This window comes from Delphinapterus leucas, chromosome 13 (genome assembly GCF_059928025.1).
Source record: "Delphinapterus leucas isolate spDelLeu-1000000601 "Yukka" chromosome 13, BTC_Dleu_Yukka2, whole genome shotgun sequence".
NCBI classification, from domain to species: Eukaryota; Metazoa; Chordata; class Mammalia; order Artiodactyla; family Monodontidae; genus Delphinapterus; species Delphinapterus leucas.
Window position 1 is genome coordinate 6,545,418 of NC_143141.1, and position 13,773 is coordinate 6,559,190.

Below are 13,773 nucleotides of genomic sequence, written 5' to 3' on the forward strand. Positions count from 1 at the left end.
TTAGGGAAAGGGGACAGTTTTTAAACAATGGGTTTAGATACCCTTAAACCTCTGGGCTGTCCATCATGAAAGCTTCTATAGCTTATCTCTGCAAGCCATTTCACACTATTATTAGGGTAAAGACAGGAAACATTGCCTAACGTGACTTATTTCTAATCTTTTTTCCTCATTTTTAAAATTGAAGTATAGTTGATTTGCAATATTTCAGGTATACAGTAAAGTGATTCAGTTATGTTCTTTTCCAGATTCTTTTCCATTATAGTTTATTACAAGATAGTGAATATAGCTCCCTGTGCTCTACAGTAGGACCTTGCTGTTTATCTAGACTTATTTCTAATCTTGAGGGCTTGTGGTTTGGGAGGTTGATCTCTGGAAGTAAAGGCATGGGCTGACCCAGGACTTTCTTTGCAACAGAAATAAGGATTTTTAAAATAAATGAAAGCTGGAATAGATTAGAATCTACCAGGATGTATGGAAATAAAACTTCTGGAAGGAAGCTTTGTTTCTTTTCTTTTTTGAATGTCTGTGTGTATATTTCCTCAAGTTCCTGACTTCGCAAGTGTTTAATAAATCTGTCAAAACGGTAGTGTTCAGGTCTGGATGCAAAGGACACGGGAAATGGAGTGTTTTCTACAGTGTCTCTTGAACGGCTGCCTTGACTACTCCTGGCAGGGAGCGGCTGTGAATAGCAGGTTCAGGAATGCGGGGCTGTGTTTTCAGAATCTGAACTCTGGCCCCGGGCACCCGGTGGGGGCGGGGGGGGGGGGGAGGGGAGGGGGGACGACTCCGGAGGCGCTGGGTTGCCAACTGCACTTGTTGACGGGGAGAGATGCTGGCCAGAGGAGTGGTCGGAAGGCTTCTGGATTGTTGGATAATGAATGCATCTGTCATGGGAGAGTGCTTGTCTTTTAAATAGGCATAAAAATATCATTTGCTCAGAGGAAATGAATTCGCACACACATGTCATGAACCTGTTCCTTGGTGATCTTGTATTGTTTGTCCATGAGGCGGTTTGCAGATTGAGGGGCTTAGTTCTAAGGCACTCGAGACAGGGGCTCTGAGTCTGCTCACAAGCCCATTTGGGGGAGTGTGTGTCCTGTCCTGCTGCTGTGGGGAAGCTGTACCATGTCTCCAAGGGCTTGGAAGAGGACTCTTGCCCACTCAGCCCTTCGTGACACTCTGGATCCGCCCTCCCCCCCGCCCCTCCTGCCACCAGGCTTCCTCAGTAATAATCTGCGAGTACTCCTGGCAGCTGGTAGGTCTAGGCTGTGTACCAAAAAAGGGACCATGTCCTCAAGGAGGTTGGGGGAAAAAAGTTACATTGAGGCTGGGCCTCAGATTCAGTCTTGCCTTTGGTGAGTTCTCTTGGGGAATAACCCTAGCTCACCTCCTATCCACCGATCACTTAAAACCCTGGCCAAATCTATTCACTCACTTGCGCCAACCTAATATATATCGAATTAACATGAAGTTTTTCCTTAAATTTGAAGAGTTGTTTTTTAATGTAGTTTTGGATTTGGGGAATAGAAATATGGTAGTTTTTTACCTCGGTTAGCCTGCAAACAACCCTTCTAGGACTCTAGAAATTGTTTTTAGGAAATTTGAAAGCATTTCTCATAGAGCCTTGAAATAGCAAATGAACTTTCCTTAGATACACAGCACTTAAAAGCTGTATTTAGGTAACGATGAAAATACTTTTAAAAATGTGTGTAAAGAAAGGAAGAAGGTTTGAATCGTACTGCTCTTCTTGGAGATTGCTTTGCAGTGAATCCTCCCCTGCTTCTCTCCTGCTGTTTCTGGCAGCTTCGGAAGGTACGTTTGTCAGGTTCTAGAAGGAGGGGGGCCTTGGCTGTGGAGGGGAAGGTTTTCTCTGGCTTGTGGAGGGCTTAACACTTCAGGGCTAACTCCGCGAGCACCCGGCCGAACCTAAACAACCAGCTGTCTGTTAAGCCAATGAACCCTCCTCTCCTTTATAAGGAAGAGCGGCAGCGGGGACAGTATAATAATACCACACGCGAAGGGCAGTGTGTTCTCTCTTAGGAACAGGGGTTAGAATCACAGCATGAAAAGCAGCTCAGCACCACAGAGCTTTCACAGATTGTTACAGGACAGGTTGAGACCGAGGGATGTAACTTATCAGGCCTTTGCATGCTTGAGAGAACCCCGTCCAGAGCACCGGCTCCCCAGCATCTTTGGGGTCATGCAGACTTTGGACACGGCTGGAATGTAGCTGACCACATCAGACCCGGGGACAGCCGGATCCCTGTTTTAGGGTCACACACTGTTGGCTCGCGTGCCCTTTTGTACCTTGTGTCAGTCTTTGACTCTCCTGTTCACGAGGCCTTGACCTCGTGTTTTGGTGGACACAGGTGCTGCCTTGACATTCTCCTGTGCCCCTCAACCTTTTTTTCCTTTTTTAGCTGCACCATGTGGCATGTGGGATCTTAGTTCCCCAACCGGGGATCCGAACCCATGTCCCCTGCAGTGGAAGCGTGGAATCGTAACCACTGGACCTCCAGGGAAGTCCCCCTACCCTTTTATTTGTAGCCATAACTACCCAGGTTGCATTGCTGCATGACCTGCTCGGCCTGATGGCTTGTCTGACAAATGCCACCGTATAAGTATGTATACATTCCTGGCTGTAGCAAAACACATTACACACTGACCAGTGTTCAGACCCGCTGGGAAGGGCTTGTGACAGGCTGGTGTGACAACACACTGGCTGAAAACACAGGTGGACCCATCTTGGAAATTTGGGGGTACTATTTTATTTAAATACTGATTTTAAAGCCTTGAACAATTAGAACCTTGACTGGTCTGGAAGCTTATCTTGGTTCCACGAGCGATTATGTAATACACTATCACAAGAGCTGGCTCTCCTTGGAAGGAAAATGTCATAAAACAGTCAGTAGAGTAGTATTAAAAAGACCATTTCCTGTCATGATTTAGTTCTGTAAGTTAGAAAACAAAACACTAGAAACATTTCTTTTGTAATGATGCTTTCTCCCATGATCTTATAAATCAATGCTAAAGGTAGAAAATTGGAAAAAGAGAGGAAAAAGAAGAAACAGCTCTTAATCCCACAGTTAACCTTTTTGTATTGATTTTCCAGCTTTATCTGTGAATTTTGTTGATATTATCGAGTTCGTAGTGTATATGCAGTTTTGTATCTTGGTTTTCACTTAATGGAATGACAGCATTGGAAGATGTGCCACCCATCCATTTTGTGGGTTTGTGTCATGATTTGCAGCCTCTCACCTGAGTCCTGCATTGGCACCTACCTCCTGTGCGTGCCCCTGACATGCCGCCTCACCCCCCAGGCTGCCTGGGGACCCCGACACAGTGGCCTCATGTCAGCGTCGGCATTGAAGAACATTTCTGAGCCCTAGCTCAGGCTTGTCTGTGAATGGGTGAGACCCTCGTGTTTTGGACGAGGATCTTGGGACTGGAGAGGTGTTCTGTACTACTGCCTGCATCTCGGCTTTCCCTGACACTTAGGGCTAGATTGTGCCAACCTGTTAAAACAACGACTTGCTCACCGTCATCCAGTTAGAGAGAAAGACCCAGCCTATGGCTGCATTGGGTCTTCGTTGTTACGGGCGGGCTTTCTCTAGTTGCGGTGAACGGGGGCCCCTCTTCGTCGCGGTGCGCGGGCTTCTCATCGTGGTGGCTTCTCTTGTTGCGGAGCACGGGCTCTAGGCATGTGGGCTTCAGTAGTTGTGGCACGCGGGCTCAGTAGTTGTGGTGCATGGCCTTAGTTGCTCCATGGCATGTGGGATCTTCCTGGACCAGGGCTTGAACCCATGTCCCCTGCATTGGCAGGTGGATTCTTCACCACTGCGCCACCAGGGCAGCCTCTGCTAAAGGCTTTGAATGCATGGGCGCCTCCTCCCTGAGTTTGCCTTTTGCTGGATTTAGATTATTGACAAGTCAGGGCAATGGGTGAAATAAATAACGTTAACAACTAGTCAGTAAAGATTAGTTATGAAGTCCGTTTTGGGTCCAGAAAGATCGTTGGGTGCGATGGTTGGTCTGTTGTGGGAGCTTGCGGAGGCCCTGTTGCACGTTTGAAGCCGTCCTACTTTCTGTGCGGATGTGCAGGGACTGCCAGGAAATCTCCCTAGTTGGGCAGTGTATTCGTTTCCTAGAGCTGTTGTAACAAAGACCCGCAAACCGAGTTGCTTAAAAGAACAACAGTTCTGGGGTCTAGAAGTCCAAGATCAAGAGGTTAGCGGGCCAGGCTCCCTGACACTTCTAAGGCAATCCTTTCTTGCCTCTTCCTCACTTCTGGTGTGGCTGGAAATCTTTGGGCTCCCTTGCAGCTGCATCGCTCCATTCACTGCCTTCATCGTCATAAGGCCTTCTCCCCCTGTGTCTGTCTTCACGTGGCCATCTTCTCACAGGGTCACCAGTCAGAGTAGATTAGGGGCACCTACCCTATACCAGTATAACCTCATTTTAACTAATAATTACACCTGCAATGACCCTATTTTAATAAGGTCACACCCTAAGTTACTTCATCTTTTTTGGGGGGGATACACAATTCAGTCTGTAACAGATGTGTGGTCCAGGTGCTCTGTACATGTTTCAACATCCATGCAGACCTTATTGGACAGGACACTAAGGCACACAGCTAACATAGGACAGAGTCAGGATTTGAACCCAGGACTTTGTGAGTCTGGAACAACATACGACTTCCCTGATTTAGACTGACTGTTGGTTCTTTGGGGTATCCAGTGGAATGGAGTCCATACGTCTTCTGGGCCTTCTCAGGGCATTGGAGACATTACGCAGCTCTAAGTACTAAGCACTAAGATCTAAGTCTTAAGCTCTAAGTACTAAGGTACCACTTTCCTGCCCTCCTTGCCTTTCTGAATGAAATAGGTACCACCCATTTAATAGAAGGAAACATGGAAACAAGACGTTCGTTTGATTTGTTGAGGTGGTAGGGTTGAGTGGGTAGTAGGATTGTGTTTATTTTTAGTTTTTAGATTTTTTTAAAAGTTCTTTTTTTTTTTGCGGTACGCGGGCCTCTCACTGTCGTGGCCTCTCCCATTGAGGAGCACAGGCTCTGGATGCGCAGGCTCAGCGGCCATGGCTCACGGGCCTAGCTGCTCCGTGGCACGTGGGATCTTCCTGGACCGGGGCACAAACCCGCATCCCCTGCGTTGGCAGGCGGACTCTCAACTACTGTGCCACCAGGGAAGCCCTAAAAGTTCTTTTTGAAAAAGATTATTTATTTATTTCTTTATTTATTTGTGGCTGCATTGGGTCTTCACTGCTGTGTGTGGGCTTTCTCTAGTTGCAGAGAGAAGGGGCTACTCTTTGTTGCAGTGCGCGGACTTCTCATTGCGGTGGCTTCTCTTGTTGCGGAGCACGGGCTCTAGGTGTGCAGGCTTCGATAGTTGTGGCACATGGGCTCAGTAGTTGTGGCTCACGGCCTCTAGAGCGCGGGCTCAGTAGTTGTGGCTCACAGCCTCTAGAGCGCAGGCTAAGGAGTTGTGGCGCACAGGCTTAGTAGCTCCGCGGCATGTGGGACCTTCCCGGACCAGGGCTTGAACCCCTGGATTGGCAGGTGGATTCTTAACCACTGCGCCACCAGGCAAGCCCGGATTGTGTTTATTTTTATTTCCATTTCCATTCTCATTACTTTAACAACTTAAACCTGTCTTGAATGTATAAAGAGAGCTTTTTAGAGCTTGGCTAACCCACACCCTGCTGAAAGTTGCTTGTCTCTTGGGATCCTCGTATGTCATCAGCCTTACGTGACATGGACTTGACCCGGTTTCTGCTGGGTAGTGGCCTCTGCAGCATAAAAGTGCTCAGAACGGAAGGGCCCCCGGCCGTGAGATCGCCTGCCTCCATGGTTACTGCTGGGCGTGCATCTGCAGAGTAAATGTCAGAGCGTTTTGCCAGCAAGTGCCCTGCACTGGCTTGTTGTCGGGACCCAGAGCCTTGAAGGCTGCAGTGACTTTGGCAATGGCAGACTTTGAACAGGCAGATTTCAAGATCAGAATTCCCAGTGGAAAACTCCCTGGAATAAAGAGATGTCCGTGAGTCTGAGGACGTCAGTTGCTCCTGCTAAGTCTCCCCCATTCTGACTTATTAAATTTTAGTTTGATTTTTTTCTGATCACTGGCTCCAAGTTTGCTTTTCCCACAGGGTCTCTGCCCATGCCTGTGGGCAGATGTGCATCTTGGGTCCAGAAAGAAAGATTTTCTAAAGACAGGTGAGGGAACCCCTGTTCCCATGATGTATGATGGCCTTAGAGCGGGGGCCAAGCTGCTGTCTTAACCCTCTCTCCCTTTCCTCCTGTTTCTGCCACAGAACCGCTTATGACCCACACACGGCTGAGCCTGGTCCACGGCTTTCTTAGGACCTGAAGACGCTGGTTACAGACCAGGTCTGCAACAATGTCACCCTAGGGGAAGGCCAACCATGGGTGATGGGGGTAAATCCATTTCTTTATTTCCTTGGGGAAGGAGTATATTCTCCTTACCCCCCTGCTCTCTCCTCCTGTGTTCTGCTTTCCTGAATTAATGGTTCATTAATCTGAAGCTGTAGGACCCTATAGAATGGAAGGCTTGGCATTTCTGAGTACACATTGAGGGCAGGCAAAACAAAAAACAGAAAACGAGAAAACCTACTTAATCCCTGCGATAAATTTAGTTACCGAAACGCTTATCTTCTACTTTAGCCCAAGATAAGATTAGTGGAGTTCTGTAACAGAGCCTGCGAGTCACTGAAAGGGGGTGACAGATGGCCGGCTTTGAGTAATCAGATTTCAAGATCAGAATCCACAGAGAACAAAACTCCAGCTACTTGTGGCATATGGAGACAGTTTCCCCCAAGTGAGCTTAAAGAACCGTGTTCTCTGATTTGATTTTATTCAAAGGACTCATTCAGCAGATGTTTCTTAAGGGCACGAGAGGAGCCAGGTGCACCAGGTGTTGGGAGCTGACGCAGGGTCTCTGCCCCGCTCCCTTATATCCCCTTAAACATGCACTTAGAGTAAGAGGGCTCCTGGGGGTTGTAAGCATCCAACACTTAGTTGTAGCCAATCAGCTATAATTTGATGCCTGAAAAGACTCTGTTATGGTCAAGGACACAAGTGTCAAAATGGAAGTCAGAAGTAAGTATGGGCTTGATTGCGAAGGTCGTAAGGGGTTGTGGAAAACAGTTGTTGCAAACACTGATGTGCTAAGCTTGACCTCTCTTGGTCCACACGCCTGCACCCTTCACTTCCCAGCTGAATGGAACCTGCTGTGGCCTCACTGGCTGCAGTTTACAAACACGGACAACACTGGCATGTAGTAGGCGGTCAGTAAAAGTGTGTTTTAAAAATTGTGCATGAGCTGCTGTATCGGTAAGCCTGATGAAACAGGCGGACTCATCCCTTTTAAAGACTTGTTTGCAGTTTTACAGGCTCCCCTGGGGCAGCCGGGTGGGAGTGGGGGTCGGGTGGGAGTTGGGGGCTGGAATCCACCGGGTACTATCTTTTACTTTGAACTTGAGCCGATGGAACTGTCTTGCTCCACTGACCTTTTGGACCCTCCTCTTGATTTCCATTTTGCAAAGGAGGCACTGTTGCTTTATCTTATTTATTTCTCTGTGCTCCTTGCCTGTGGCTAAGCTCCCTTTCCTGCCTTTAATTATGTACAGGGCCATTAAGCAAAAGTGAGGTTTGTGAGGTGCAGGTCAGCTCGTGGTTGTAGCAGCTCCAGGTGCTGGCAGGCTGTACTTATGATTAGATTTGGCTGGTAAAACTGGTTTGTGCGGCACCTAGGAGTCTTGTTGAGCAAGTTGACCTGCCTTTCTGCAACCGTCTCCCAGCATGAAAGGAGACTTCTTTGCGTTTCAGGTTCAGTCGTTTTCTTCTTTTAACTTCCAAGCCGCGATATCCCCAGTGTGGGAACTTAATCGTCTAAATCTGTGCCTAGTTAGAAAAGACTCCATGAGGACATATACCAAGGGCTATTGTCAGGTGGCAAGATGTGAGATAAGTTTAATTTTCTCCGTTGTGCTTTTATGTATTTCCCCAAATTTCTGCAGCAAAAATGTGTTCATTTCTTAACCAAGAAAATCAAAACCAAAAAACAGACTGCGTTAGGAGGACAAATTGAGACTGGGTCTTATTTTTTTAGGGAAGATTTTTGGAAAAGCTGTTCTTTATAAACTTTGTGTGATTTGGGGGATACAGGTGATACCTGTTGGGCTTATTAACCATGTGACATCAAAAATGATAAATTATTCCATCTCAAATGGGACGTCTCCTCCCTGGTGGTCCAGTGGTTAGGACTCTATGCTTCCACTGAAGGGGGTGTGGGTTCGATCCGTGGTCAGGGAACTAAGATCCTGCCCGCATGCCTAGAGGTGTGGCCAAAAAAAAAAAAAAAAAAAAAAGGAAAGTCTCCTTTCACAACCTGTAGGTACCACATGCATCAGGCCATTAAAATACTTGACCCAAGACAGTTTCTCACAGAATTGAGAGATCAGAAATGTTTTGCCAAAGGATTTTGGTTGTTTTGAAGTAGCAGAAACTGGCAAGGGAATACAGCTTCTTCTGCTGTATTTGATTGCAACACGGTCAGTATGATGTAATTTTGTGACTTGTTTTTGTAGGCTTCATGGGTTAGGGATGGTCTAGTCTTCAGGGGTTAGGAGATCTTCATAGGTTAGGGAATATAAGGAAGGAAAGTCCAGGATTAAAATGGGTGACCGTGCCTTAAAAAAGAAGGAGATCCAACCATTTGCGACAACATGGATAAACCTTGAGGACATTATGCTAAGTGAAACAAGCTAGTCACGGAAGGACTCATACCACGTAATACCACATATGTGATGAATCTAGAATCATCAAACTCAGAGAAGCAGAGAGTGGAATGGTGGTTGCCGGGGGCTGGGGGAGGGGAAAATGGGGAGGTGTTAGTCAAAGGGCACAAAGTTTTGGTATACAAGGTGAATACGTCCTAGAGGTCTACTGCACTGCATGTAACAGCCATAATTAACAATACTGTATACTTAAACATTTGTTAAGAGGGTAGATCTTAAATGTTCTTATCACATTATAGATATACATATTAATAAAAGGCCGAGAGGAAACTTTTAGAGGTGATGGACAATGTTTATGGCATAGATTATGGTGATGGTTTCATGGGTGTATACTTATCTTCAAAACCCTTAAGTTGTATATGTTAATTATGTACGGCTTTTTGTATGTTAAAAAAAAGAGTGTGACAGTGAGGTTTCTGGATAGAGCCAAGCAGAATGACAAGGGTGGATTAGCAGGGGGTGGACCCATCAGGCGGGTGAGTGGGCAGTTCTGGAGCAGCCAGGCCACATTTCATAGAGTTTCATAGTCTGTATCCAGGGAAGAGCTCTGGGTGCCCCTGGATTGTGCTGGGCTCGGCGGTGGAGGTGGACCAGGTATCCATCCCTGTCTGCCCCAGATGCTCTGGCGGCTGGTGTTTCATTTGACGACTGTATCAGATCTTAAAGCCAAGCCCTTTGTTGAGTCTTGGTTTTCCTTCTTTCGTGGTGTCCCTTGCCCTTTCGTTTCATATCCTTGAATCATCCCTGTTCTACAAGAATTGAGTGCTAATTGCTATACATAAGCATCATACCGGAAGACCAGGTAAATGGACGACCAAGTGGATGGACATTCTGGGCAATTTTCAGAAGAGCGTTTCGTCATACCCACAGGAACACGTGTCTGTAAGGCAGGGCAGCCCCTGCTTTGGAACTGGCTGTCACGATGGCGTTTCAGTGCAGGATTCTTGCTGTCACATATTTTGAGTATTTCGTCACCCTGCTTGGAGGTTCACGATGGCAGGATCCGTATGTTAAGTGTGAGCCAAAGCAGACGGCTTGGTCCCCATCCAAGGGTTATTTATGGAGCTTCTAGAAGAATGTGCCAGGGTTCAGCAGCGTGGACATTTATGTTCAGATGCATTTATGATTAGTCAGTTGGGGGATGGGGTTAGGAAAAGTTTTTGTACTTACTTAGGAGCCCAACTGCAGAAATTTCTGACCATTAGAATTTTCACAGTTTAAAGAAAATTGTGGTAAAAAACACATAACATAAAATCGACCGCCTTAACTGTTTTTAAGTGTACAGTTCAGTGGTGTTAAGTACATTCACGTTGTTATGCAACCATCACCACTGCCCATCTCTAGAGCTCTTTGCATCTTAGAAAACTGAAACTCTGTACCCAATAAAGAATTTTCAGTTTTGGACTGAAGACAAAAAAAAAAAAATCTCTCTCCTTTAATTCCAGCGTGAACAGGACAGCCAGTCTGGCAGTGTGAGTCCCCCTGGCTGATCACAGCTAGCAGCTGTACGCTCTGTCTGCTGTCTCTTGGTTTCCTGAGAAACCAGGGGTCATTGTGTGGCTGTCCTTGTTCCCATGTATCTGGGACACAGTGAGCAGGTGAGGGCTGGGTGGCTGCCTCTCCTGTTCTCGAGAACGGGGCTGGAATCCTTCTCTCTCCCTTTTTCTTTTTTTGTTATTTTTTATTTATTTTTTGGCCACATAATGTGGCATGTGGGATCTTAGTTCCCCCACCAGGGATCGAACCCAGGCTTCCTGCAGTGGAAGTGAGGAGTCCTAACCACTGGACCGCCAGGGACGTCCCTGGAATCCCTCTCTTGCGAGGCCCTTGGAGCCCTCGTCTCTGGACCGTCACTTGCTCGTGGGCCCGTGTTGTGGACTTGGCATGCTCGTCCTGCCGCCGTGATGGGCATGTGACTGCCCGTGTTACCCACTGCGTGACTGGTTACCCTGTGGCTTTGCCCACCAAGCTGCTGCGTTCTCTGAAAATAGCACAGGCAACTCCTGGTTTGGTGGAGATGTGTGGGACTCATAAGGGAATCCCACGAAAAGATATATCGAATTCTATCAAATTCTTTGTGAAAAGGAACTCGAAATTTAGTAATTCGGGTTATGAATTTTATATATTTTGAATAGGGGAATTGTCAACATTCTCATGTTGAGAATGCAAATACCCTAACCTTTATCTTCTCTCTTTGATAGTCAGTAGAAAGGACTTTATGTGATCCTTTCTGGTTATTTGTTACTTTTCACAACTAAAAGTTTTTGCATTTATTCTGGTCCTTTATTTGCTTTTCCCCCTAAGCCTCCAAAACAGAGACAATAGCCAAACCACACAGCCCTAACATGAAGACAGAGATGTAGCCCAAATTGGTTTCCCGATGGGGTTTACGATGCTGAGCTGGTGCCCTGTGAATGCACTGTCACACTGATGCTTGTGAGCTGTGATGAGAAGGCCTTTACTGGAGAAACAGAAGTTTTTGTCATGGGGCTGCTTAGGTATACTGTTTCTAAGCCCAAGGCCATTAGGAGGATCTGCTTTCTTTAATGCAGGAGGGGAAAAAAAGACTTTAGGCTTTCTGGTTTACTGACTTCCATTAAAATGCTTTTCGTGGGGGATGGGTGTTGCTGGCTTTGAAAATGGGTTTCATTACACTCTGGTGCTATGACTATTAAGAGTGGAGAACTGTCACTGCTGCCTGTGGTGAGTTTCCAGGCCCAGCATAGAGGTTATAAGAGCCAGGAGGCAGTGGTGTTAGCGCAAGTTTGTGTATCCGATGCACAGAGAGGCCAAACATACCAAAATGTCAGAGTTTGGAGCAGAGAAAGGTTTATTGCAGGGCCGTGCAAGGAGATGGGTGGCTCACGCCCTGAAAAGCCCCGACCTCCCTGAAGGGTTTCTGCAAAGCATTTTTAAAAGCCAGGTGAGGGAGGGGTGTCGCAGGGTATGTGATCAGCTCGTGCACAATTCTCTGGCTGATGTTGGGTAACTGGGTGGAGTCACAGGGGTTCACGTTATCAGTCTTTAGGCTCCAGGAGGCCTGGGGCTATGTGCTCAGGGTCATCAAGTAGTTAACATCTCCCATTTGGTGGGGAGGTGGGTTTCACATCTGTAAAACAGCTTAGGAAATGTGCATCAAATGCTGTTATCTAGGTACTTAAGAGAGGAGCTGAAGTGGAGGATATGGGGGCGGGGGGCCTGTCCCAGGAAGGCCCCATAGGGTCCCGCTCGGTTACAGTGGGAAGGCTTCTTCTAGCATCCTTGCTTGTTCCCAGGTCAGTAGCTGTCATTTCATCTTAAATTTGGTTCCATCCACATGCATGAAATGCAGCCAGGATGAAAGAATTACAGCTTTCTCTCTTAGGAGCAAATTATTCCTAGGTCCCTCTTTGGGCCCTAATTATAAAACATGTCACTCGACAGCTATCTCCGCCTGAGTTGTTATTCTAATCGGTTAAAAATAGGAGTGTTGCGCTCCCCCGGACACCAGGAGGGTTTCCCTGGAGCGCCAGACAAGCCATATGGAGCTGCCTCGGAAGGGAAACCAGAAAACTCCATGCCCGCTGCCCTGCCTTTGGGGGGCTGTTTCTGGAGGAACAGGGACAGCTCTGCGTTCAGTGTGAATGCAGGTAGAGGTGCAGCTTTGTGGGTGACGGTGCATTTCTGTGCGGATTTTGTGACGAGTCATGAGAAAACAGACAGTACTGTACAACTCCGCTGTATGTATTTTTTAATGCGCCTGCGCCTGGCTAATAGATACTGCGTAAAAGACGTCCATGTGAGCTCTCTTCAGCTTCTTTATAAAAGGGCAGAATAAACAGGGCTGTGTACCCTGCCGTTAGGAGCCATGCCTAAACATTGCCCCGTATGTTTGCTCTATTTATGGGTATATGTTTTTGTCTTTCACCCATTTGAAATTTGCAGACATTTTACTCTATTTTCTAATAACTTTGAAGGATTTCTTTGCCATGTTAACCTCTTTATTGCACCTGTGCAACAACAGGAGTTGAAGGATAATTTTCTCTTCCGGAGTTTTCACTTCTCACTTTGGTGTTCCTGCTGAGAACTCTCGCTGCCCTTCCTCCCAGCTTTGCATCTTCTCTGTGGTCCTGGCCTCTTGTCTCCTTATTTCTTTTGTCTCTGTGCTTCTTTTGGTTCCACCCTGAGTGCTCTGGCTTACCCCTCCCCTCCCCCATTCAATGCCCCTGCCCCCTCCTGGGGTTCCTGCAGGAGCGTTTGCATTTGCACAGACGGGGGGGGGGGGTCACCCCCCCACCCCACACACTTGTCTGCAGGTGGGCGCTGACTGGGCTGACTCTCCTTGTCCTTTTCTTTTTAATAAGCTTTATTTTTAGAACAGTTTTAGGTTTAGAGAAAAATTGGGAAGATAGTAGAGAGAGGTGTCATCTACCCTCACCCAGCGTGTCCTATTATGGACATGTTAGTATGTTAGTAAGGAAATACATGTACTACTCTTGCAGTTAACCAGCTGATACTGATCAGTTACCGTGATAGGCATAATAATGACTGAAACCTGGGACTATGTTAGGTTACACGGCAAAGGGGATTAAGAGCACAGGTGGAATTACGGTTGCTCATCAGTGGACCTTAAACCAGGGAGATTATCCAGGTGGGTGCAATGGAATCACAAGGGTTGTTCAAGCTGGAAGAGGGACTCTGAAGAGAGAACCAGAGAGATGGCAGCGTGGGGAACTCATCCTGGTGTTTCTGGCTTTAGGTGAGAGCAGGGGCCATGAGCCACGTAAAGGGAGTGGTTTCTTAAAGCTGGACGAGGCAGGCAAATGGATTCTCACCCAGAGCCTCCAGAAAGGGGCGCATGTGTTGACACCTTGATTTCCGCTCAGTGAGATCCGTATCATCAGGCTTCTGATCTACAGAACTGTGAGGTAATACGTTTGTCATGTGTTGACACCTTGATTT

At 47.0% G+C, this 13,773-nt stretch overlaps 1 protein-coding gene across 11 annotated transcripts in view; it reads left to right on the forward strand.

Annotated features, from left to right (window-relative positions):
* Positions 1-13,773, forward strand: part of TBC1D8 (TBC1 domain family member 8) — a 125,849-nt gene that overhangs the window by 17,444 nt on the left and 94,632 nt on the right. The window contains exons 1-2 of one of the 11 annotated variants that reach the window (XM_089922628.1): positions 1,240-6,229; positions 6,328-6,451. The exons of the other annotated variants lie outside the window; for them this stretch is intronic. Of the exons in view, the coding sequence (XP_089778754.1) occupies positions 6,439-6,451 (13 nt within the window). The 5' untranslated portion in view covers positions 1,240-6,229; positions 6,328-6,438. Of the gene's footprint in view, positions 1-1,239; positions 6,230-6,327; positions 6,452-13,773 lie in introns of those variants that run through there. 11 annotated transcript variants of the gene reach the window in all.